The 25,134-nt window shown below is 38.7% G+C and overlaps 2 protein-coding genes across 2 annotated transcripts in view; both read left to right on the top strand.

Annotated features, from left to right (window-relative positions):
- LOC140227726 (uncharacterized) overlaps window positions 1-25,134 on the top strand; it is a 45,105-nt gene that overhangs the window by 400 nt on the left and 19,571 nt on the right. Inside the window, 4 exon segments of the mRNA XM_072308134.1 lie at window positions 913-1,025; window positions 1,517-1,568; window positions 1,967-1,995; window positions 1,997-2,072. Coding sequence (XP_072164235.1) covers window positions 913-1,025; window positions 1,517-1,568; window positions 1,967-1,995; window positions 1,997-2,072 — 270 coding nt within the window.
- On the top strand, window positions 7,442-9,907 carry LOC140227043 (uncharacterized). Its single transcript, XM_072307474.1, has 3 exons — window positions 7,442-7,518; window positions 8,057-8,369; window positions 9,560-9,907. The coding sequence occupies exons 1-3, from the start codon at window positions 7,442-7,444 to the stop codon at window positions 9,905-9,907; spliced, it is 738 nt and encodes a 245-aa protein (XP_072163575.1).

The raw sequence follows: 25,134 nt of genomic DNA, 5'->3' as shown, positions 1-25,134 counted from the left end.
GGCAGTGAGTTACAACGGGGAGGTGAGACTACCTCCCTGGTTACATCAGCCTGCTGACTGGATCATTGAGAAAGCAGCTGTCGTATTACGTAAGAGCATGATAAGGATATCTGCCTGTGGCAGACCATTCAAAGTGAACTCAATTTTCTCTATCCTTTCTAAAGTTTTCAATTTTATATTCTATTGAGAAATTCTATGGTCATCCATTTTACATTTCGAACGAAAAAAATCGACCCGTAAATAACGAAAATACAGGAATAAGAAGGAGAGCATTGCCAGTTTGCCGGTGCTGACAATGTGCTATTTGGCAGTGAGTTACAACGGGGAGGTGAGACTACCTCCCTGGTTACAATCAGCCTGCTGACTGGATCATTGAGAAAGAGAGAGAGAGGGAGAGAGAGAGAGAGAGAGAGAGAGGGAGAACGAGGAGAGAGAGGGAGGGAGAGGGGGGGGGGGGGAGAGATGGGGGAGGGAGAAGGTGAGAGCAAAATGGAATGACAATAGTTCCGGTCACTACAGTAAAGGCATGCTCTGTCTGCATACGCTGAATGTCTACACTCACACACACACACACACGTACACACACACACGCACCATGGAGCTACATGGCCCATGCCAAAACCAAAACAATCTCCTCCTCTTGCGGTGCCCCCCCCCCCCCCCTCCTGTGGCGCTGTGGCGATGACTGATGCTTAGATTAGGCCAGGGTCAAGAAACAGGTGTTTTATATCTTTGACTTTAAGTCATTGATTGCCAAGATATGCACTGGCATTATTTACTGGGGTGTAGCCTCCTCAAACGAGAGATTTGCGTCATGTCATTAACTACTCTTTTACCTTTTAACACATTATTGTAGACGTCATTGCCTGCCATTTTTCAAAAATGTTCATGTCTTTACCATTCGCTCTAAAGAAACACCCAATGTGATGCTGGTTGACGGACCCTCTCCCCTTGAAGGCTTGGTCGTCTTCGAAACAGACAGATATGTTTGCTATGATGGATTCAACGACGAAGCTGCCGAACTGGTCTGTGAAGAGCTTGCTGAGAAATATTCGATTCAAATATTACCAAGTACAGTAAGATGGAGTAGGACTGGACAGTTATCATGTGTTGACGGTGACCACATTATTGCATAGTTATTAGTAAAACTATAAGTAAACAAATGAAAAATTGTTCTGAAATGATATACATTTCGAAAACAAATAATGCTATGCTTTTTCAGACTGTCAGACGGTAAATCTGCATCAAGGTTATTTTCAAGCAAAGTTCAAGATTTGTGAGTAAATATGACTGTCACGAATATTCTTGTAGTTTTGGGATTGAACTTTTCCTCAACCTCCAGATAGCTTGATGACATTAGAACATGTCTATTTCATATAGACATTATTTTCAGAAAGTTTCTATTCTTTTTTACTTCGATTTGTGTGCATCAATGTCTTTAAATGTTAGTAACTGAGTTCAACAACATCAATGCAAAGTTTCTGGCAGGTATCAATGTGTAAATGATTGTCTACAGCCGACAGCCGCTGACTGTTCCTCGCATGAGGCTGTTAGACTGAAATGCCGAGGTGAGCCTACTGATGCAATTACACGCTGACGTTTGTTATGTCATTATACTGAACTAACATTGTATCACGCAATCAAAAGCAGAAGTGAACCCAAATTACACGGAAAATATTTTTGGGTTTTTTGTTTTTGTTTTATCAGTAGCAATGCTTGGCCTGATAATTATTGGCCAGAGTATAGTGGGTACAGCTTTCCCATGCTACCATCGTTTTGTTTTGCATGCATTTTAAACCGTGATTATTTGGATGCTTACAAGCTAACAAGCATTTCAGGCTTTGTCTTTCTTTGGATCTGACGTTTATTCTATCTAAAACTGTATGTTCATCTGTAAAGGCAAACTCAAGAATGATTATGATGCTGCTGCTATACGTTACATTATATACATTATGCTTTCGATCAGAACCGTATGGCGAGACCGAGTCTGAAGTAAAAAAATTCTCAAAAATGGATATGTCCCAGACAGACAGAGGACGAATTTGGTCGACTGGTTCATGATTCATTCAACAGTGAGTATAAATGGCCATATACCATAATTATGTCAGTTTTAAATGAAAAGATAACTATGAATTTGAGGGGGAAAAAAAAGCAAAAGCATATAACAAAGGTCGACAGAAATTGGGAGTTTTGTGAATATCGTTCAAACAATCAGTGTAATTATGGGTGCACTGATTTAGGCGCAAGGATGAATCAGTTATGGACAGTGGCGTACCATGGGCCAAGACATGGGGGGGGGGGCACCTAGTGGAAAAGTAATTTTGAGGGACCCGTGCAATGTGTACGCTTGTGCGTGCGTGCGTGTGTATGTGTGTGTGTGTCGTCAGTCTTCAAACTTAATGGGGACTACAAGACATAACGGAAGGTGATACATTCCTCAGCGCAGTCATCGAGCAACATTGCCACGAATAGGACTCTTCCTTTTACTGTACGTAAAGTCAGGGGCGGATCCAGGAATTCCGTAAAGGGGGCCCAAAGCGAGGGAGCGTAGCAACCAAGTCCTAGCGAGCGGAGCGAGCGAGGGGGGGGAATTGTTATGTTTATGTTGGTCATCGTGCGATTTCATGCATACGTTGGTAGATTTTTTAATGATTTGGTAACTGTGAATAATTCTGGAAAATGGAATGGAAATATTGTTTTACTAATGATTTTATTTATGATCATGTTCTTCACTACGAAATTACATGTAGATTATATGCGCGAGCGAGCGTAGCGAGCGCTCTTGAATACACATATTTATAATGTAAGAGAAAGTTATATTTCTGATAACCCAGGACATGTAGCTCCAATTTCTTATTGCAGGCTATACTGCTGGCTTTGCTGATATTTTTTTTTTTGCGAATACCTTATAATAATACCCTCTAAAGTCATTCCATAAATCCAGAATCATCATTTACTTCGCTTATTTGTGTGTGCCAGAAACATGTTCTTTTCATGTGTCTTTAATACATATGTTATCATTTTTACCCAATGAATATATTCTCGAAAAATATAAGTTCCAGGTGCAAAACCTCCTATCTTCCTCGTCGGCGCAATGTTTGTTACATGTTAACAGTTTTCCTTACATTGATTATTGAATGACGGTTTGAAACGACAGATTACTGGCAGCAACATCAGGAGAAATGCATAACAATTAAATGCGAGCGAACGGAGCGAGCCGAGCTTGAAAATTTTGACATTTTACAGTCCAAAAACTGCCGTTTGTAGCTATATTTTTTTCGCTTTTTTTAACCAAAGGACGGGGGGGGGGGGCACGTGCCCCCCTCCCCCACCCCCTTCCTGTAGTTACGCCACTGATTATGGATATTTAAATCGTTCTGTTATGCATGTACATGCATGTGAATGATTTGACGCTAATGAAAGTAGGACCAGCGACGTTGCTCCTCCGCACTCTTAACACTAATTTGCAAGGCTTTGGGTCTTCTTGGCCTTGGTTGCGGCTGTATATTTTGCAACAAACAATAATAATAACATATATACACAAATTATCTGAGTTATGCTTAAAATAAATGTACATATGGAGCATGAAAAATGCAGGAAGATTTGAGCATATTGAAATCAAGAGAATATTATTCACAGAGGTGGAATTTGAAGTGCGAATTTTCTTTAATTTGTCTCCCTCTACAAATGAATTTTTTGTAAGATCGCGATTGCTGATCTGTAATCAACAAACATGTCAGACAAAAAGGAGCCACGGGACTCGAACGTGTCATCTCCTGCTTTCCGGGCAGCGACACTACCACCAGGACACTACCACCAGGCACCAATATCGCGCGCCTGCTGGGCTCTTCCGCTTGCACCAGCACTCGCCTCACTCACCTCATTCTCTGTATATACAGTGCCTATACGATTTTTGTTGTTGCAATGTGATGCCAGAATGTAACTTTTTTTTCTTGCTTTTTCTTTTCTTTTCGATAAGCATACAAGACCATAATCTGTAAGAGCAGACTTTAAGCTTTAAAATGATGTATAACTCAAATCAAATGGTCTCCCCTAACCTATCTAAATATTGGAAAGAAAGCACAAACTCAGGAAAAGTGTGAACTGAGAAAAGAGGCTCTGAAGTACAGTGTCTATTCAAGCGCTTAATCTTTACCAAACCGTGCTGGCTGTGCGATGAATGGGACAAAAAACAGGAAGTAAACCACCAGAGTAACAACAATGAAGGGATTATCAGATTAAACTGAAATTAAGCATGCCTCATTAACACATTCTGTCCATGATTAATGCCAACCTTCAAAGCAGTAGCACTATCCTTTCAAAAGTTATTAGAGTTGAAAGTGAAGAGTGTGGACAAGGTTTTTCAGAAATGAAAAAGGGATTCTAAAGACAAACCTAATCACACTATTCTACCAAAAACGTTCGAGGTAAACTGCTAAAAAAAACACACTTTCCTGCCTGTTTTATGATACCAAATTTTAGCATAATGTAAAAGAAGACCCGCTCTTTCAGAAAATATGAAAAAGTCAAGTTCGGCTAGGTTGACCCATTTCACTTATTTTCAGTCCTCACGCAAAATCATTGTGTGCGACTTTATGTTCGTTTTGAGGTGCACGGTCACATTTTATTTGCAATATTATATATTCGATGCAGAAAATTCCCAATAAATTCATTTAAATTTGAAGTTGAATTCATTCCGGGTAGCCGGTAGTGACACAATGAACTTGGAAAAAAAACACCCAAGATCCTAAATTCCGACATTGATATGTTAAATAGTCCCAGGTGGACAAGGCATTAATGAAAGCAAGAGAATATCGATCAGAGGGGTGAAGGATGAGGTGTGAATTTTCTCCAATTTGTCTCCCTCTTCAGATGTAATTTTGTAAGATCTCAACTGCTAATCTGTAATTAACAAACATGTCGGAAAAAAAGAACCATGGGAGTCAAACCTGTCATCTATATTGCTTTCCGGAGCTTGGGTATTTTGCCAGCAACCAGGGATAGCCTGGTTTTAGAGGAAGTTTCGACACTCTTCGGACTGACTTTGGCGCTCGTATGGCAAGCCTTTTTCCTATTTAAGGTCATTTTCTGATATAACAAATTCTTCAGAAATACCTATTCGTTCATTACGTGAACGTATTGTTGATATCGCAAAATCGAATTTGTGATATCAATATATATATATATATATATATATATATATTCTCAATTATTACAATTATCAATTACTCCATTATTGCTTTTCTTTTTATTGACAGTTTTGGTCGGTTTTTGTGTTTACCCCGGTCATGTGCCAAATGGTCATTGGGACTCTAATGTGACAAGCTTTGGGTCTAAGATAACTCTCACCTGTGATGAAGGCTACATCGTCAATGGAAGTGCGACACTGCAGTGTGTGGGACTACCCGGACGGTCGGCTTACTTTCCGACCTTGAACGTGTCAATCCCATTCTGCTGGAAATTTGAAAATGCAACAAAAGGTTCGTCGTTGATATACAGCTTGTATCATGTGTAATGTCAAAGATGCATTTGACTACATTGAACAGAGTAGAAGAGATGAACTTGAGGATGAATACTAACCGGACAAAAGATTATGTGGCTTAAATGTCCAAGAAAAAAAAAAGAGTAAAAGCAGCCGAAACCATAATTGAAAATTCCGACAACTCTAGCTGTTTAGCTGAAATCAAACGTGCAAGAACGAGACAGTGACGGTCTTTTCTATGTATTGTCATTTCAAAATAAGAAAACAGTGAGCAAGTTTTTTTTTTTTCCTATTAAGCCAAGATACACCGATGGGGAGGGAAGTGTTTAACGTATTGTTATTTAAATATCAATTAGCTCTACATACTGCATACGCTATCAACAATTTTAAGAGGCTTACCGAGTCTTGCAATGCTCGTCAAAGTGTTTCAGATCTCCAAATTGTGGCAGAGATTTTACCGCGCTACTTTGAAACTGAATCAAGTCTTACATCTATGTTTAATGTGTAGGTGGATCAATCACCACGACAACGCCTACAAAGAATGCAAACTACATCTGCAGTGAGTAGCATTCAAAATATTTACAAGCTACATGCTGTTAGAATTACTATAGTTGTTTTATGATGTGTGTTTCGATATATGTTGGCATTCTATGTCATGTTTGCTTGTTGTTATGTTTTTTTTTAATCTGACTTTAAATTGCTGTTCACCCTACCACTACCCTAACAATTTAGCAAATCGCATCAGCACAATTAGAAACTTGTATCCAACAGCTTTAAAAACTACTGATGATAGAATGTGTTCTCTAAATTTATCTTTCAGTAAACTATTACATGATTTTGCTTAAGCAAAGAATACGCTTAAGCAAAGACTGATTTTAGGGATTTCGGTCATTAACAAATATTATTTATTACCCACAATACCCCTGACTTCCTCCAATGAAACAGGTGACGGACTGCTTACTTATGAACTAACGACAGTGCCCGAAATCACCGCTACGTCGTTTCTAAGTAAGATGACTTGTCAGTCACTTTACAGTTGTGTACCTTTCCTTTGTACCTCTCTCATTGTTCAGCTTAAGATTACTGAAATCACCCTTTTTTTTCTTTTTTTTTTTCAGGGCGAATGGTCCGTTTCTATCCACTGTTTAAAGACGTGCTTAAAAGAACAGGAAATAACCCCCCCCCAAAAAAAAAAAAAAAAAAAAAAACTTTCAAACTTACAGTTTCCTTCTTTCTGTTTATAAATGCACACTATTAGTCATGAAGATAGGTCAGTAATTATATAAAGCATATCGCACTGTCATTCAATGAATAGCATCCCAATGCAACTTCCTTTCTTCTTTTCTTTTTGATTAACATCTTCACGGTCAAGTTATATCAAATGTACACATATGCACAGATGAACCTTCTAGATCTAAGAGATACCTGATAATTTTGTATTATTTGGATTTGGAAATGGAATGAAATGATAAGATGACGAGGTCGTTGTGGGTTTAAATACCGTGGTTTCATCGTTGTAGCTGTCTGTACTAATCATCTTGCTTATTTTGGTCCTTTTATAAACAGGAGATGGCAAACCAACTGAAAATAAAATCATTCGAGACACACACGAAACGACTAGAAGTGAGTCGCACATTCTTATAATTTAATATCATCTAACGCATATACACATGATTCATTACCTATATATTCAATCATTAAGCAGAAATGATTTTACCTTTCATGTGCAATCTAGTAGATTAGTACATTGCAGCTGTAGGGGATCATTTCAGTATGTGCTTGTTGATGATAGATAATGCGCACTCATTACGGGATTATGTCAAGAAAAAAAAATGGAACTTAGTACTCTCGAATCTCATTTTCCAATACAATGTACTTTTACAAAGGGTGACAAGATTTACGGCAATGAATTGCATTTCAGATTCTAAAGTTCCTGAGAAAGATGTTGCCATATTTACAATGGCAGCTCTCCTGGGTGTTCTTACCATACTTCTGGTCATTCTACTCATGGTATTGTGCAGGCACCACAAGAAAAGGTGAGTGTTCACATGTAATATCGTGTATCGTGCGTGTGTGTGTGTGTTGGAAGTTGGTCTTTGTGGATTACTGCAGGAAGGTAATCTACATTGCCACCTACAGACACTCTTCTATTTTCCCTAATCATATTATTAATATATACTTGTTCGATATTATAGCGCTATTGTTCTGTCATACATTCTTTTTTTTTTTTTACTGTTCTAAAGTCATGTAATTAATGCTTGAAACTTTGAGTAACAACAGAAAACGCATGTGTACGTAGTCCTCGAAAACGCAATTTTCAAAAGGGTATAACACAAATGTCGAAAGGGTATAAATAGATTTTGATATTCAAACACATTTTTTGTTTTACTAGACATGTTATGTCTTTTCTTCGGAAGAAATTAAAATAAGTGGAATATTAATATATTCCACGAATGTTTTTGAAGTTGGAAAGTAAGGATTCCAACCCATCTTGAAAATATATTGTTGGTTGTTTATGTTCTGTTTTTTTTTTTCTTTCAAGAACGTGTGTGTCTGTTATGATTGCCTTTACAGACGTAGATCGTCACAAACTTTAAATCAGCCAAACAATAGACAACTGCAGGTGCATCCTGTAGATATTTCAAACCAAAATTCGGATCATGTTGTATTGAGCAAAACTAGTACAATGTGTACTGACGCTGGAACAGAGGGTCATCCTTTCCCGAGCCACAATTACAACATTTGCAGAGAAGTCACTGCTCATCATGAGGATCCGTATCACATCTACCAGGACGCTGCGGAGGTAGACAGTGGACCTTCACAGGCATCAAACCTGGAACAAGTCTCCCTTTGTGCATCTCTGTTACAGAGCAACGTCACTTGCTCAGTAAGTATCCCGTATGTTTACTGTGTGTGTGTGTGTGTGTGTGTGTGTGTGTGTGTGCATGCGGGAATGAAAGTGTGCATATGAATATATGGATTTTGATATGGAATATTATATGCATAATACATTTTAGTAAATGTAAGAGAAATACTCAAAAGGGCATTCTCATATAGATTTCGTAAGCATGCTATTCTACAGTAACTATACGTTTCCATTAATAATGAATTCATGTTCATAATACGATGATTGTAGAACGGGTAGCGAAAATCATGAGAATTCTTTGGTTGTGCTCTCTTTGTTTTGCTTTTTTTTTTCCTGGCCGAACGTTGCCTCGTGATGATACCGATACTGTAAACATGTTATCGCGGACTTGTAGCAATGGCAGTGACAATAACAATGATAATGACAATTATTTTTCCCTTGTCACTCATACCTTGGAATAGGGGAACGAATTAGAAATATTATATCAGTGATAAAATTTCAAATATTCGCAGAGACATCTAAAAAGTATAATGAACACAAAAAGAATAGATTCACTACTAATATTTGGAAACCTTGCATTTTGAAACGGAAAGGAGATTGTGCGAAATAAATGTTTTATTACTAATATAAAAATATTAAAAAATAAACGAAAAATTGTCTCTTCTAAAACTACCAAAGTGCAACGAAACTTAGCTCATTAACATACAGTTCTCAATCTGAGTAGAGCATCTCTGTGAAGCGGAGCATTATCTCACTGCAAAATTTCGCTAAGTTTATAAGTTCTCGTACCCAGTAAGAGACGCCTATTGCCTAGCAAATCATGTATCCAGTAAATTTACCGTGCGCTCATTACTTGATACATGGCCGGAGGTATTGGATCCATGTTTTTCGTTATTGGCAAGCAATTAAAAAAGAAGGCATCCAGTAAGCACTCCATACTTCATACACTGATTACAACTGACGCATTCAGACCTTTGCATCATTTGTATAATCACATTAACGATCCTGATGCTGCCAATAGTGTAGTTGAAGAAGTCATTATCAAGTGTAACTTCTCTATAAAATCCGGATAATGGTGCCATTGTTGACAAAACGCACAAAACAGATTAAATATTTCTGACGTAGTTTTCACGAGTCTATAGAGAGATGGCCAAGTAAATCGAGTGATAAACATGTCCACATTACCCTGCGTGTTGCATGTATCTTCACAGGACCACAATCATGGAGAGAAAATGAACAGCAAGAGAGACAGTCCTGGTTCTGCATCCGTCTACCCAAGCCAAGCAAAAGGGAAATCCAAGGTGGATGAAAATCTCTTTCACTCAGAAAATTCCGGTCAAATTACTCCAAACCGCCAATCCGAGACAATTCAAGAACAGTCACAATGGAAGACACCAGTAGAGTACAAGTGTACCAATAGAAATGAAGTGATCACGGCTGATCCATTATATTCTACAGCCATCTACTCAGTCAAATCAAGGGAAAAGCGGGAGGTAGATGAAAATGGTTACCTTGTTCTCGAAGCAAATACCGGTGAAATCACTCCCTACCAATCTTAAACCATCCAGGTACCATATTCACGTCCCGAGCATAATGATAGAAATGAACAACGTGTCAATTATACTATGAGGTTGAACGATCAATTATATTCTACAGCTATCTACTCTAGCAAGTCAAGCGGAAAAAAGGATGAATATGGCTACCTCGTTCTCGAATCAATTACCAAAGAGATTACCCCAGACCAATCCGAGACCATCCAAGGGCAGCAGCCAAGCCATGAATACAGGCATGACAGTAAAAGTGAAAAGCCTGCCCCTCTTCCGACGAGTCTGAACGATCGATTGTACTCTACATGTATCTACTCTGGCAAACCGAGCGAAAAGCTGGAGGAGGATGAACATGGCTATCTGAATCTCGGAGCAAATGCTGGTGAAATTACTCCAGACCAATCCGAGACGCACCAAGAACAGCACTCTTGCCCAGAGTACATGTATATCGACCCACGCATATGACACGAAAAATAAATGCCTGAAGGCCTGACCTAAAGCTACGGTCACAAAGGTTCGTACGAACGATGCGTTTGTACGAATGCCACTGTTCGTACGAATTCTGGAGTTCGTAGAGATTCGTAGATGGGGCACAGATTCTTATACAGCCTACTTACGAATTTCGTACGAACGCTGTTTAATTCGCAAGAACAACTTTAGACCTTTTAGAGAAACGAAATGATTTATGGCCCCAGAATTCGTAAGTTTTTCGTAAGAATGCCTTGAAATATTCTTTCGTCAGATTTACGGCCATCTTACGATTTCTTTTTGTCGTGAGATCGTCGTACGTGCAACTCACGGCACTCTCAAGTCATTCGTAAGAAGATTTACGATTTTTTTTTTGTATTATTTTGTCGTGTCGAAAGTTCTGTAACAGTTGAATGTTTTATACTTTATGATAGCAGTAGTGCCAAGGAGACTACAACTGCAGCTGCATCTACAAGTAGAGGAGGAGGAGGTTGTAGCTCCAATTCTTCCCCTCTCGCTCCTTCCTCCTCATCTCCCTCTTTTGTTTTCTTTTCTTTTCTTTTCTTTTCTTTTCTTTTCTTTTCTTTTCTTTTCTTTTCTTCCCCTTCCCTCTTTTCCATTTGATTGCCTCCCCTTTTTGTCCCATTTTTAACAGAAATGCTTTCTGGTCGAACGCCTAGAACAGAGTGAAGATTTGAACTTCGCACGTTTGGCTCTATACCCCTAGAACTCAACAGTTGCACAAATATTGTGTACCTACGCCTTATGAGTCCCCTACGAACGCCTCACAAACTCGAAGAGTTGTTCGTAAGAACGCCGTACGAATCTCCGTTCGTAAGGCATTCTTACGAAAGACGTAAGAGCCCTCTATGAACGACTTAAGGCGTTCTTACAATCATTCTAAAAATTTAAGGCTTCTAGAATTGTCTCTCGACCCTATAAAATCTGGCGTAGTTCTTACGATGTTCGCACGACGTTTGTACGGTCGCCTTGCGAAGAGAGGGTTTCGTACGAATCCACCAGGCTTCGAACTTACGAACGGTCTATGAACGGTGTACGAATCTTGGTTTCGTACGGCTTTCGTAAGAAGATCTTACGAAATTGTCTAAAAATCGTTCGTACGGCGTTCGTAGCAGTTCGTAAAGGCATTTGTGACCGAGCCGTAAGTTTTGCATATGTGACCGTGCACCTAAAAACGAACATAAAGTCGCACGCACTGATTTTGCGTGAGGACTGAAAATAAGTGAAATGGGTCAACCTAGCCGAACTTGACTTTGTCATATTTTCTGAAAGAGCAGGGGCCCGCTGCATAAAAGTTACAATTATAGTAACTTTGCCATCCAATGGTAACTTCCATGGAATTCTTGATTTTGATTGGCTGTTGAGTATTGTTGCCATGGTAGTTACCACTGGATGGCAAAGTTACCATAATTGTTACTTTTATGCAACGGGCCCCAGGTCTTCTTTTACATTATGCTAAAATTTGGTATCATAAAACGGGCAGGAAAGTGTGTTTTTTAGCAGTTTATCTCGACTATTTTTGGTAGAATAGTGTGATTAGGTGTGTCTTTAGAATCCCTTTTTCATTTCTGAAAAACCTTGTCCACACTCTTCACTTTCAACTCTTATAACTTTTGAAAGGATAGTGCTACTGCTTTGAAAGTTGGCATTAATTATCGACAGAATGTGTTAATGAGGCATGCTTAATTTCATTTCAATCTGATAATCCCTTCATTGTTGTTACTCTGGTGGTTTACTTCCTGTTTTTTGTCCCATTCATCGCACAGCCAGCACGGTTTGGTAAAGATTAAGCGCTGGAATAGACACTGTACTTCAGAGCCTCTTTTCTCAGTTCACACTTTTCCTGAGTTTGTGCATTCTTTCCAATATTTAGATAGGTTAGGAGAGTCCATTTGATTTGAGTTATACATCATTTTAAAGCTTAAAGTCTGCTCTTTCAGAATATTGTCTTAAGTAAAAAGTCATGTCTGGCGACTTTTTGTTTGTTTTGAGGTGCAGGATCACATATGTATACTAAAGCAACACTGTTTTCACGTTCATTCATTTCTCTTTATTCTACCGTGTCCTATACATCTATTGCACTATAAGTATCAGCCGTTACAGCTGGCATTGTTGTCCTCATTTCATTGCAACTGGCTGGTAGATCATTATTGAACTGTTGGTTAGCGTTGTGTTTTGCTTTACCCAAATATTTCCGCGTCTCTTCTGAGGACCCAACTGTATAGTTTTCTGATTGTACAATTTGCACTATAAAACTTTCATGTCAACATTGCTCTGATAACAACTGTTAATACCTCTGCAGCATGTGATTTATTCGTTCTCCTACTTGCTTCTGAGAAGAATAAGCTGTATCCCAAAGTATTTTTTTTTTTAATATTTATTTTAAGTTTTATCCTACGTTGTATAGTGCTCCTTATCTGGATCTTTACACTCGGTTTCAATACTCAGTAAGTTCATCGTTAAAACTAAGATTCAAACTTTCATATATTGACCACCATGTTCTATTTCATTGCAATATTCTATTGTGCACCCCAGCTGGGAATTATGTATCATTTCACTTTGTTATTATCATTATGATGTATTTTTCATTAAGAGATAATAAAAAATAAATGTACATGTAAATTGGAATTGGAATACAGTATTTGTTAAAACAATAGATCAATAAGTGGGTGGTACTCTGGACCTTCCATGTAATGAGATATGACTTCAAATTTCAAGGCCACATTTATTTGATAGGAATCGAGCGTAGTAATTTCAGGGATGGATCAAAATAATAAAACACAAAAACAATAACAGTTAGCCTCGGGTGGAATCATCTCCAAAAGAATGTTGAAATTCCATGTACAAAGTAGATACACGCGCGGAATTAGAAATGACTCTATTTCTTTCCCTGTAGCATTTCCTGCACATTCATGGCTTCAGACAAAAAAAAATAAAAAATAAAACAACAGATAGCTTTCCAGTGACGCTGTTGTCACGCCACCTTCCCACTAGCGTTTCCACTCAATTTGTGGCGCAGCAAACCGACAAAGGGCTTGGCCTGCAGTTTGAGTCTCGTTTCAATTGGTGAAACGCATAGAATTGTGAGCTCCACATGTTTCTATGAAACTCTGATATCAGTCACAATACCAAATCATCTTAGAATGACTATACGAAAGGATTATGGAACAAACCATAAGAGAGTTTTTAAACACTTGAGAATGAGTTTCGAATTACGAGGTATAGTGTCTTCCTCTTCATGATTTGTGCCTGAAGGTACAAGAATGTGTAATTTTGCCTGTATTAAACAGCCCTTGGTTATCTTCATGATATGTCATAACTGCTAACTGACTAATGTAATTCTAGAGTGGGATGCGAAAGAAATAAATCCTCCCTAATTTGTAATTCATGTCGTTAGAAGAAGATTTGGATTCTTTTTTTTTTTTTTTTTTTGGGGGGGGGGGAGGCTGTAAGGCACCTTTGTGTCCACTTCGTGATTTCTGGTAGGAAAAGTCTGTTATCTATCAATGAACAGTTGCTCTTTTGAACTGATGTTGACTGTACGGCTGTTGTATGATCCTACCATTCAACAATGTCATGATAATGATATGCGTGCTGACGTCAGACAGGTAAAAATAACAATGCAGAGAAACGCACTAGTTCAGTATATTTGCAGATACAATGCACTACACACACTATCTAAAGCAATCACTGTGCATTTCTTGTAACTTCGAATAGAACAGATATTTCTGGACAAAATATTTGATAATATTGACAGTGCGTCGTTGAATATATTTTGATGTTGTAAATACCATTCTTATGAATACTTGATACTTTGAATATTATGTCGCTCCTACTAGGTGAGTTTCCCCTTTAATACCTCCATGATTCTATTTCCTTTTTCATACCTCTCAATTTCCCTTTCTGATTTAATTGTATTTTTTTCTCATGGATATGGCACGTTAGTAGTTTGGGAGGTACATTTTGTACATGGTAGGTTTATACAGCGACAATATTATGCTGATATGGTTTAAAAATGAATAGTTTATTGTAACCTGTGTAATAGTAAACAAAAAATAAATATTGAATCAACGATATTTTTGTTCTTACTTAACAGGCAAGGTTAAAATATGCTGGAATTTTCAATTTGTGAATGTTTGTCCGGATTAGCATTCAATTTTCACATTTCTTGCAATGACTTAAAACACATATTACTGTCTGCTGTTCTACCTCTCCCTTTCCTCCCATGTTCGTTTTCTCTCACTTTGTTCGTTTGTTCTTTGTACAGTGCCTGTATGTTGTATGAATAATATTCGCTTTAAAGTAATAAATTTGCTTAACGAATTTGCTCCCTGTTTAAGAATAAACCTGGTTTAGAGACTAATGTTATGCAGTGTATTAATGCAACTATGAAAGTGGCTTCAAGCTGAGTGATTTAGTAAGTGATCACTTAGGCTAGAAAAATTCAAGGACTTATGCAGCACGTTGTGAACACATGATACTGAATTATCTATGATGGAATGGATAAAAAGCATGAACACAGCAATTAAGTCGAATAGTTGCGTATTTAATTGTGTTGTATAAGTGAATTACTTTTATGAACATTCATGTGAAGTTCACTGTTTATATTTAAGAAAACCAAACACAAACTTGAGTAGATGTCATTTATTTCTCGAGAGGGCGCTAGTACAACAATAAAATCCTACAATTCAAGCACTTTCCCATTTATATACAATTTATAAAATTTGAGTGTTTTCACTGGGGTCAAGATATCAAAACTTAGAAGGTAAAATGGTCTGTATTAAACACATAATTACCATACGAAATCTCTTCTCCAATAACAGGATTTATGCACATGTCATCAACAAGAAAACTTGGAGGAAGAGGTTTTAAACAAATCATTGCCGCCTCTGCAAGCAATAAGACATTGTAAGCGTTATTGTTGTTGTTGTTTTTAATACGATATTCTGAAATCTGAAATCTGAAAATCTGAAATAGTAACCATATCATTAAAGGAAACCAAAACCCAAGCACAATGTGGACGGAGCGAAAGCAGCAACATTCGTAAAACACATCAATGAAAGTTTGAGGGAAATTGGACGATCTTTTCAAAAGTTGTGAATTCTTAAAGTTTTGGTGCCGCGTCGCTGGGTGTAGACCATTTCTAGAGTCCATATCTTCATTATCAACAAAGAAGACGTAAAGAATAATCAACACACTTTTAATTTTATAGTATAATGAAAGAGCACATGACCCAGGTCTCCAACGCAGGGTGAAAATATTATCCTGACCATATATCAGTACCGAGTCGATGAAATGTGTACTTATCGTGAGTAATGGACTGCCTCTTATTATTCATTGTCTGTATAATTGTTTGGCCATAATGACGTCATAAACTCTAGTAGCCTTCTTATCCAGCGATGCTGGCACCGACATCTTCAACTCTTGAATCAATTGTCCAATTTCCTTAAACTCACATTCATGTGTTCTACTAATGTTGCTTATTTCACTCAATCCTTACTTATATTTGGGTTTTGGCTTCATTTAAATACTTGACCCATAACGTCAAAAGCTAGCACACGTAACTGAGAAAATCCAGATATTGGTCCAGTAGATTTTATCTTTGATATAAAGTGTGAAATAATTTATCTTTCAAAGGCATTTCTGTTCCTTTTTGCAACTTGGGTTTCAAAGTTTACGCAAAAGCTTTTGTGCCACGGTATCGTAATTTCCACCCTTTAAATTGCCAACCGATTCGGAAGTTCATTCGTTAGTGTTGAAGTCATTTAGATTGACATTCAAGTTCAGGGAAATATCACAAGCTGGAACATCTTAGTAGTTATTACTGAAGAGGGCCACAGACTACATCCTGTTGAATCAAACAATTATCTTATCCGCCTTGGTGGCTCACGGGATATCATCATAACACCGCACAATGAGCGAGATGTATATCCGTAGGTAAATGTTATAGATCACTCTGGCTCATTACTTGTCAAAACCAATATAACAATTCGTTCATTCATTCAATTCGGCTTTTATTGTTACTCGTCAAATAGTCCTAATACTAAGGTGTGAGTTTACATAACAATTGGCATAGATATGAAATCAAAAAGTATAATTCATTGCAAAATTGTAAAGCATAGTGCACTGTAAAACAAATGTGACTCGCTACAACAAAAGGATCCAAAGATCGGGGGAGGGCAATTTTCTGAAAATGACAAGACATTGCTTTTTTTAGCTCTTCTGCTTTAATTTTCATATATAGCACGACTCATAAAAGTACTCGGTTGTGGAAATATCGATGATTTTATGAGAACATGTCGAGTGGTCGTCAGCGTTTCAAGAAAACCGCCTTCGAAGTTTTCCATCCGACGAAATCGCGATCAAAGGGAGATAAACAGTTTTCACCTCTGGACACTAGAAGGTATGCCCCTAGCAACCTTCGCCTCTGCGATGTTCATTCAAGCTTAGTGCCCAATAAGATCACTCCCTCGTTGCTAGGGGCGGAATCCATCTGCGGCGCTAAATCCAAATCTTCTGACTCTTTCCTGTTCCGGTGAAACTCGGAAAATCATGATCCAGAAAAATGCTAATTCCTTTCCTTTCCTTTCCTTTGATGAGCTAACTTCGAAATTTCGGCAGATGATAGACGAAACATTAGACTAAAAAATTGGCCCAAAAGAAAAATTTCGATGGTTTTTGACCGATTTTGATGATCTAACTTCAAAGTCGATTTTCTCGGCGCAGCCGTCAGCGACTTTCGGATCCCTTTGTCGTGGCGGGTCACAAAATATATATACAATTAAAAATTACCTCACAAACACATTAAAAATCAAATTAAAAATGAGCACCTATATAAATGAGACTTGAGGAATAAAAACATCCCAAAGGAAAGAAAGTGTGTAGAGAAAGAGAGAGAGAGAGAGAGAGAGAGAAAGGAAGGGAGAGGGTTAAAGAAAGTAGGTGCAAAAAAGTGAACAAAGAGAGCAATAAATAATTTTCGTAAAATCACTTTCAAAATTGCCTGTATGATAGAACAAGTTTTGTCATTGCTTACCCATGCATATATATATATATATATATATATATATATATATATATATACATATATATATATAGAGAGAGAGAGAGAGAGAGAAAGAGAGAGAGAGAAAAAAGATAGAGAAAGAAAGAGAGATGAAAGAAAAGCAAAGAGAAAAACGAAGAGATAGGATTGCTCATTGACTTGTTTTATCCCTTCTGTAGATCCGTATACCGAGAACAGCAGTCGGCAACAATTTCTTTCGTATTTGAGAAGTTTGCAGGACTTTGCTCCAATTAGTTGCAGATACTCACCAGGCATTAATGGCATGAAAAGACGCAAAAATTCGTAGCATTTTACGAAAAGAAATCGGAAGACATATGACACAAATGATACTTTTCAATTGCATGTATACTCTACTTGTTTGTGTTTTTGTGTGGGTGGATGGGTGGATGTGTGTGTGAATTTACATTTGTGACCCTCCACCACAAAACAAACAAAAAGCCGCCAGACATGACATTTTAGTTGAGAGCATATTCTGAAAGAGCAGACGTCAAGCTTTAAAATGATGTATTACTCAAACCAAATGGACTCCTAACCTATCTAAATATTGGAAAGAAAGCACACACTCAGGAAAAGTGTGAACTGAGAAATGGGACTCTGAAGTACAGTGTATATTCAAGCGCTTAATTTTTACCAAGCCGTTCTGGTTGGGCGATGAATGGGACAAAAACAGGATGTAAACCACCGGGGTAACAACAATGAAGGGATTATCAAGCTAAACTGAAATTAAGCATACCTTATTAACACATCTGTCCTCAATTAATGCCAACTTTCAAAGTAGTAGCATCATCCTTACAAAAGTTATAGGAGTTGAAAGTGAAGAGTGGGTACAAGGTTTGTAAGAAATGAAAAGGAAACTCTAAGGACACACTTAATCACACAAACTGCCAAAAAAAAAGGTTCAAGATAAACTGCTAAAAAACACACTTTCCTTCCCGTTTTATGATCCCAAATTTTAGCATAATGTAGACGAAGAATTGCTCTTTCAGAATATATGAAAAAGTAAAGACCGGCTTGATTGACCCATTTCACTTATTTTCAGTCCTCACACAAATACAGTGTGTGCGACCTTTTGTTCGTTTTGTGATGCACGGTCACATTTGATCACGGTCGTGAATTGTGCATTCATAGTAAAAGATTAAATGCATTGTTTACTATTGGGAGTAGTGATTAAAACAATATTCGAGTTTTATCACATTTAATGCATATGTGTACGTCAGCTGTATCACAAAACATCCTATCACACAAAAAATTTGCTAAAAATCCTAAAATATATAACATGGAGATATCACTATTTTTCTCAATAAACCATTACCGTCGATGGTTTATTCTAGAAAAAAATTGTTCACATTTCGCATATCTAACGATATATAACATTGCAACTGATTGACAAATTGCCCTACATCGACGTAAATAAGCACTGAATTGATCAGTGTTTTAGTAGTAGCCATGATAAAAAAAATCATGGGCGTACATACTCGAGCAGGATTCGAACCTACGACCTCCTGATCACCGGACAGGCGTCATCTCCACTAGACCACCGAGCTTTCGCCCGACAGCAAGTGTTGGTTCTAATCCTTATAGCAGGCAGCGGGTACTGCTTTGTTATTCAAATTCATGAAAATTCTTCCGTCGTGATGTTTTCATTGCAACTGATTGACAAATTGCCCTACATCGACGTAAATAAGCACTGAATTGATCAGTGTTTTAGTAGTAGCCATGATAAAAAAATCATGGGCGTACATACTCGAGCAGGATTCGAACCTACGACCTCCTGATCACCGGACAGGCGTCATCTCCACTAGACCACCGAGCTTTCGCCCGACAGCAAGTGTTGGTTCTAATCCTTATAGCAGGCAGCGGGTACTGCTTTGTTATTCAAATTCATGAAAATTCTTCCGTCGTGATGTTTTCATTGCAACTGATTGACAAATTGCCCTACATCGACGTAAATAAGCACTGAATTGATCAGTGTTTTAGTAGTAGCCATGATAAAAAAATCATGGGCGTACATACTCGAGCAGGATTCGAACCTACGACCTCCTGATCACCGGACAGGCGTCATCTCCACTAGACCACCGAGCTTTCGCCCGACAGCAAGTGTTGGTTCTAATCCTTATAGCAGGCAGCGGGTACTGCTTTGTTATTCAAATTCATGAAAATTCTTCCGTCGTGATGTTTTCATTGCAACTGATTGACAAATTGCCCTACATCGACGTAAATAAGCACTGAATTGATCAGTGTTTTAGTAGTAGCCATGATAAAAAAATCATGGGCGTACATACTCGAGCAGGATTCGAACCTACGACCTCCTGATCACCGGACAGGCGTCATCTCCACTAGACCACCGAGCTTTCGCCCGACAGCAAGTGTTGGTTCTAATCCTTATAGCAGGCAGCGGGTACTGCTTTGTTATTCAAATTCATGAAAATTCTTCCGTCGTGATGTTTTCATTGCAACTGATTGACAAATTGCCCTACATCGACGTAAATAAGCACTGAATTGATCAGTGTTTTAGTAGTAGCCATGATAAAAAAATCATGGGCGTACATACTCGAGCAGGATTCGAACCTACGACCTCCTGATCACCGGACAGGCGTCATCTCCACTAGACCACCGAGCTTTCGCCCGACAGCAAGTGTTGGTTCTAATCCTTATAGCAGGCAGCGGGTACTGCTTTGTTATTCAAATTCATGAAAATTCTTCCGTCGTGATGTTTTCATTGCAACTGATTGACAAATTGCCCTACATCGACGTAAATAAGCACTGAATTGATCAGTGTTTTAGTAGTAGCCATGATAAAAAAATCATGGGCGTACATACTCGAGCAGAATTCGAACCTACGACCTCCTGATCACCGGACAGGCGTCATCTCCACTAGACCACCGAGCTTTCGCCCGACAGCAAGTGTTGGTTCTAATCCTTATAGCAGGCAGCGGGTACTGCTTTGTTATTCAAATTCATGAAAATTCTTCCGTCGTGATGTTTTCATTGCAACTGATTGACAAATTGCCCTACATCGACGTAAATAAGCACTGAATTGATCAGTGTTTTAGTAGTAGCCATGATAAAAAAATCATGGGCGTACATACTCGAGCAGGATTCGAACCTACGACCTCCTGATCACCGGACAGGCGTCATCTCCACTAGACCACCGAGCTTTCGCCCGACAGCAAGTGTTGGTTCTAATCCTTATAGCAGGCAGCGGGTACTGCTTTGTTATTCAAATTCATGAAAATTCTTCCGTCGTGATGTTTTCATTGCAACTGATTGACAAATTGCCCTACATCGACGTAAATAAGCACTGAATTGATCAGTGTTTTAGTAGTAGCCATGATAAAAAAATCATGGGCGTACATACTCGAGCAGGATTCGAACCTACGACCTCCTGATCACCGGACAGGCGTCATCTCCACTAGACCACCGAGCTTTCGCCCGACAGCAAGTGTTGGTTCTAATCCTTATAGCAGGCAGCGGGTACTGCTTTGTTATTCAAATTCATGAAAATTCTTCCGTCGTGATGTTTTCATTGCAACTGATTGACAAATTGCCCTACATCGACGTAAATAAGCACTGAATTGATCAGTGTTTTAGTAGTAGCCATGATAAAAAAATCATGGGCGTACATACTCGAGCAGGATTCGAACCTACGACCGCCTGTCCGGTGATCAGGAGGTCGTAGGTTCGAATCCTGCTCGAGTATGTACGCCCATAATTTTTTAATCATGGCTACTACTAAAACACTGATCAATTCAGTGCTTATTTACGTCGATGTAGGGCAATTTGTCAATCAGTTGCAATGAAAACATCACGACGGAAGAATTTTCATGAATTTGAATAACAAAGCAGTACCCGCTGCCTGCTATAAGGATTAGAACCAACACTTGCTGTCGGGCGAAAGCTCGGTGGTCTAGTGGAGATGACGCCTGTCCGGTGATCAGGAGGTCGTAGGTTCGAATCCTGCTCGAGTATGTACGCCCATGATTTTTTTATCATGGCTACTACTAAAACACTGATCAATTCAGTGCTTATTTACGTCGATGTAGGGCAATTTGTCAATCAGTTGCAATGAAAACATCACGACGGAAGAATTTTCATGAATTTGAATAACAAAGCAGTACCCGCTGCCTGCTATAAGGATTAGAACCAACACTTGCTGTCGGGCGAAAGCTCGGTGGTCTAGTGGAGATGACGCCTGTCCGGTGATCAGGAGGTCGTAGGTTCGAATCCTGCTCGAGTATGTACGCCCATGATTTTTTTTATCATGGCTACTACTAAAACACTGATCAATTCAGTGCTTATTTACGTCGATGTAGGGCAATTTGTCAATCAGTTGCAATGAAAACATCACGACGGAAGAATTTTCATGAATTTGAATAACAAAGCAGTACCCGCTGCCTGCTATAAGGATTAGAACCAACACTTGCTGTCGGGCGAAAGCTCGGTGGTCTAGTGGAGATGACGCCTGTCCGGTGATCAGGAGGTCGTAGGTTCGAATCCTGCTCGAGTATGTACGCCCATGATTTTTTTATCATGGCTACTACTAAAACACTGATCAATTCAGTGCTTATTTACGTCGATGTAGGGCAATTTGTCAATCAGTTGCAATGAAAACATCACGACGGAAGAATTTTCATGAATTTGAATAACAAAGCAGTACCCGCTGCCTGCTATAAGGATTAGAACCAACACTTGCTGTCGGGCGAAAGCTCGGTGGTCTAGTGGAGATGACGCCTGTCCGGTGATCAGGAGGTCGTAGGTTCGAATCCTGCTCGAGTATGTACGCCCATGATTTTTTTATCATGGCTACTACTAAAACACTGATCAATTCAGTGCTTATTTACGTCGATGTAGGGCAATTTGTCAATCAGTTGCAATGAAAACATCACGACGGAAGAATTTTCATGAATTTGAATAACAAAGCAGTACCCGCTGCCTGCTATAAGGATTAGAACCAACACTTGCTGTCGGGCGAAAGCTCGGTGGTCTAGTGGAGATGACGCCTGTCCGGTGATCAGGAGGTCGTAGGTTCGAATCCTGCTCGAGTATGTACGCCCATGATTTTTTTTATCATGGCTACTACTAAAACACTGATCAATTCAGTGCTTATTTACGTCGATGTAGGGCAATTTGTCAATCAGTTGCAATGAAAACATCACGACGGAAGAATTTTCATGAATTTGAATAACAAAGCAGTACCCGCTGCCTGCTATAAGGATTAGAACCAACACTTGCTGTCGGGCGAAAGCTCGGTGGTCTAGTGGAGATGACGCCTGTCCGGTGATCAGGAGGTCGTAGGTTCGAATCCTGCTCGAGTATGTACGCCCATGATTTTTTTTTATCATGGCTACTACTAAAACACTGATCAATTCAGTGCTTATTTACGTCGATGTAGGGCAATTTGTCAATCAGTTGCAATGAAAACATCACGACGGAAGAATTTTCATGAATTTGAATAACAAAGCAGTACCCGCTGCCTGCTATAAGGATTAGAACCAACACTTGCTGTCGGGCGAAAGCTCGGTGGTCTAGTGGAGATGACGCCTGTCCGGTGATCAGGAGGTCGTAGGTTCGAATCCTGCTCGAGTATGTACGCCCATGATTTTTTTTTATCATGGCTACTACTAAAACACTGATCAATTCAGTGCTTATTTACGTCGATGTAGGGCAATTTGTCAATCAGTTGCAATGAAAACATCACGACGGAAGAATTTTCATGAATTTGAATAACAAAGCAGTACCCGCTGCCTGCTATAAGGATTAGAACCAACACTTGCTGTCGGGCGAAAGCTCGGTGGTCTAGTGGAGATGACGCCTGTCCGGTGATCAGGAGGTCGTAGGTTCGAATCCTGCTCGAGTATGTACGCCCATGATTTTTTTATCATGGCTACTACTAAAACACTGATCAATTCAGTGCTTATTTACGTCGATGTAGGGCAATTTGTCAATCAGTTGCAATGAAAACATCACGACGGAAGAATTTTCATGAATTTGAATAACAAAGCAGTACCCGCTGCCTGCTATAAGGATTAGAACCAACACTTGCTGTCGGGCGAAAGCTCGGTGGTCTAGTGGAGATGACGCCTGTCCGGTGATCAGGAGGTCGTAGGTTCGAATCCTGCTCGAGTATGTACGCCCATGATTTTTTTATCATGGCTACTACTAAAACACTGATCAATTCAGTGCTTATTTACGTCGATGTAGGGCAATTTGTCAATCAGTTGCAATGAAAACATCACGACGGAAGAATTTTCATGAATTTGAATAACAAAGCAGTACCCGCTGCCTGCTATAAGGATTAGAACCAACACTTGCTGTCGGGCGAAAGCTCGGTGGTCTAGTGGAGATGACGCCTGTCCGGTGATCAGGAGGTCGTAGGTTCGAATCCTGCTCGAGTATGTACGCCCATGATTTTTTTTATCATGGCTACTACTAAAACACTGATCAATTCAGTGCTTATTTACGTCGATGTAGGGCAATTTGTCAATCAGTTGCAATGAAAACATCACGACGGAAGAATTTTCATGAATTTGGATATATAACATTGATTACAATGATTAACATCTTACATCGGTTGTTTTTGTTCCTATCTTACACTTTAGAACTATTTTGAAGCACTATAGCTGTGTGTTTTTTTTTTTTTTTTAAATCTGCAAATGGTAAATAGCCACTTTAATGTCTTTATATTAGTTTCAAATTCAGTTTATCTTCAGATTTCAGCATTTGCAATTCACCATACCTTATTGACTAGAATGATAACACACTTGATGATAATGTTTTTTTTTTTCATGAAATCACAGAAACAAACAGAAAGTATCGTCAAAACTCCCATAGCTTTTAACAGTTTTCTTGACCAATAGAGTTAGAAGTAATCGAAATGATAAGACCACTATAAGCGACCATTAACTTCTTCAAAGAAGTTTGAATGTGAATAACATTTGAGACATATTATTCTTTTGATGTATTACAACATATGTTTATACACCTACTCTTAAAATAATTCGCCTCAATTTTTTTTTTTTTTGGGGGGGGGGGCGCTGTTGTATAGAATAATCAGCAGTGTTGTATTAATGAAAGCTCGTCCTAAGATATATCTTTGCAAAACACAGAAATCATGTTTATACACATATTCTGGTATTCCCAGGATGTTACTTAAGACACACACACACACACACACACACACACACACACACATGAACATAAAGGGTCCCACGAAGTATAATGTTAAGATTGTTTTGATAACCAACAATGTAAATGTAATTCTTTCCCCTTAACCATGTGCCACAAAATTGATTAACACGTACCTGCCCTTCTCTTTCTTTTATTTCTTATTTTTTTATTATTATACATATATGATATATATAAACATAATATTATACATACATACATACATTATGTGACCCTGCATCACAAAACCAACTAACCTACGGTGATCAGGAGGTCGTAGGTTCGAATCCTGCTCGAGTATGTACGCACATGATTTTTTATCATAGCTTCTACTAAAACACTGATCAATTCAGTTCTTATTTACGTCGATGTAGGGCAATTTGTCAATCAGTTGTAATGAAAACATCTCGACGGAAGAATTTCATGAATTTGAATAAAGGGGTTATCACATTAAGCTGAAATTGAGCATGCTTTATTAACACATTCTGCAAATGATTAATGTAAATTTTCAAAGCAATAG

Source organism: Diadema setosum, chromosome 4 (genome assembly GCF_964275005.1).
Source record: "Diadema setosum chromosome 4, eeDiaSeto1, whole genome shotgun sequence".
Lineage (NCBI taxonomy): Eukaryota > Metazoa > Echinodermata > Echinoidea > Diadematoida > Diadematidae > Diadema > Diadema setosum.
Note: the sequence above shows the minus strand (reverse complement) of the source record. Positions and strands in the feature narration are given on the sequence as shown.

Bases quoted from the DNA above. Each gene is read 5' to 3' on its own strand.
- LOC140227043 (XM_072307474.1), top strand. From the start codon at position 7,442: ATGGCAGCTCTCCTGGGTGTTCTTACCATACTTCTGGTCATTCTACTC. The intron at 7,519-8,056 runs GTGAGTGTTCAC...TTGCCTTTACAG, and splicing joins TGCAGGCACCACAAGAAAAG to ACGTAGATCGTCACAAACTT. The intron at 8,370-9,559 runs GTAAGTATCCCG...GTATCTTCACAG, and splicing joins AGAGCAACGTCACTTGCTCA to GACCACAATCATGGAGAGAA.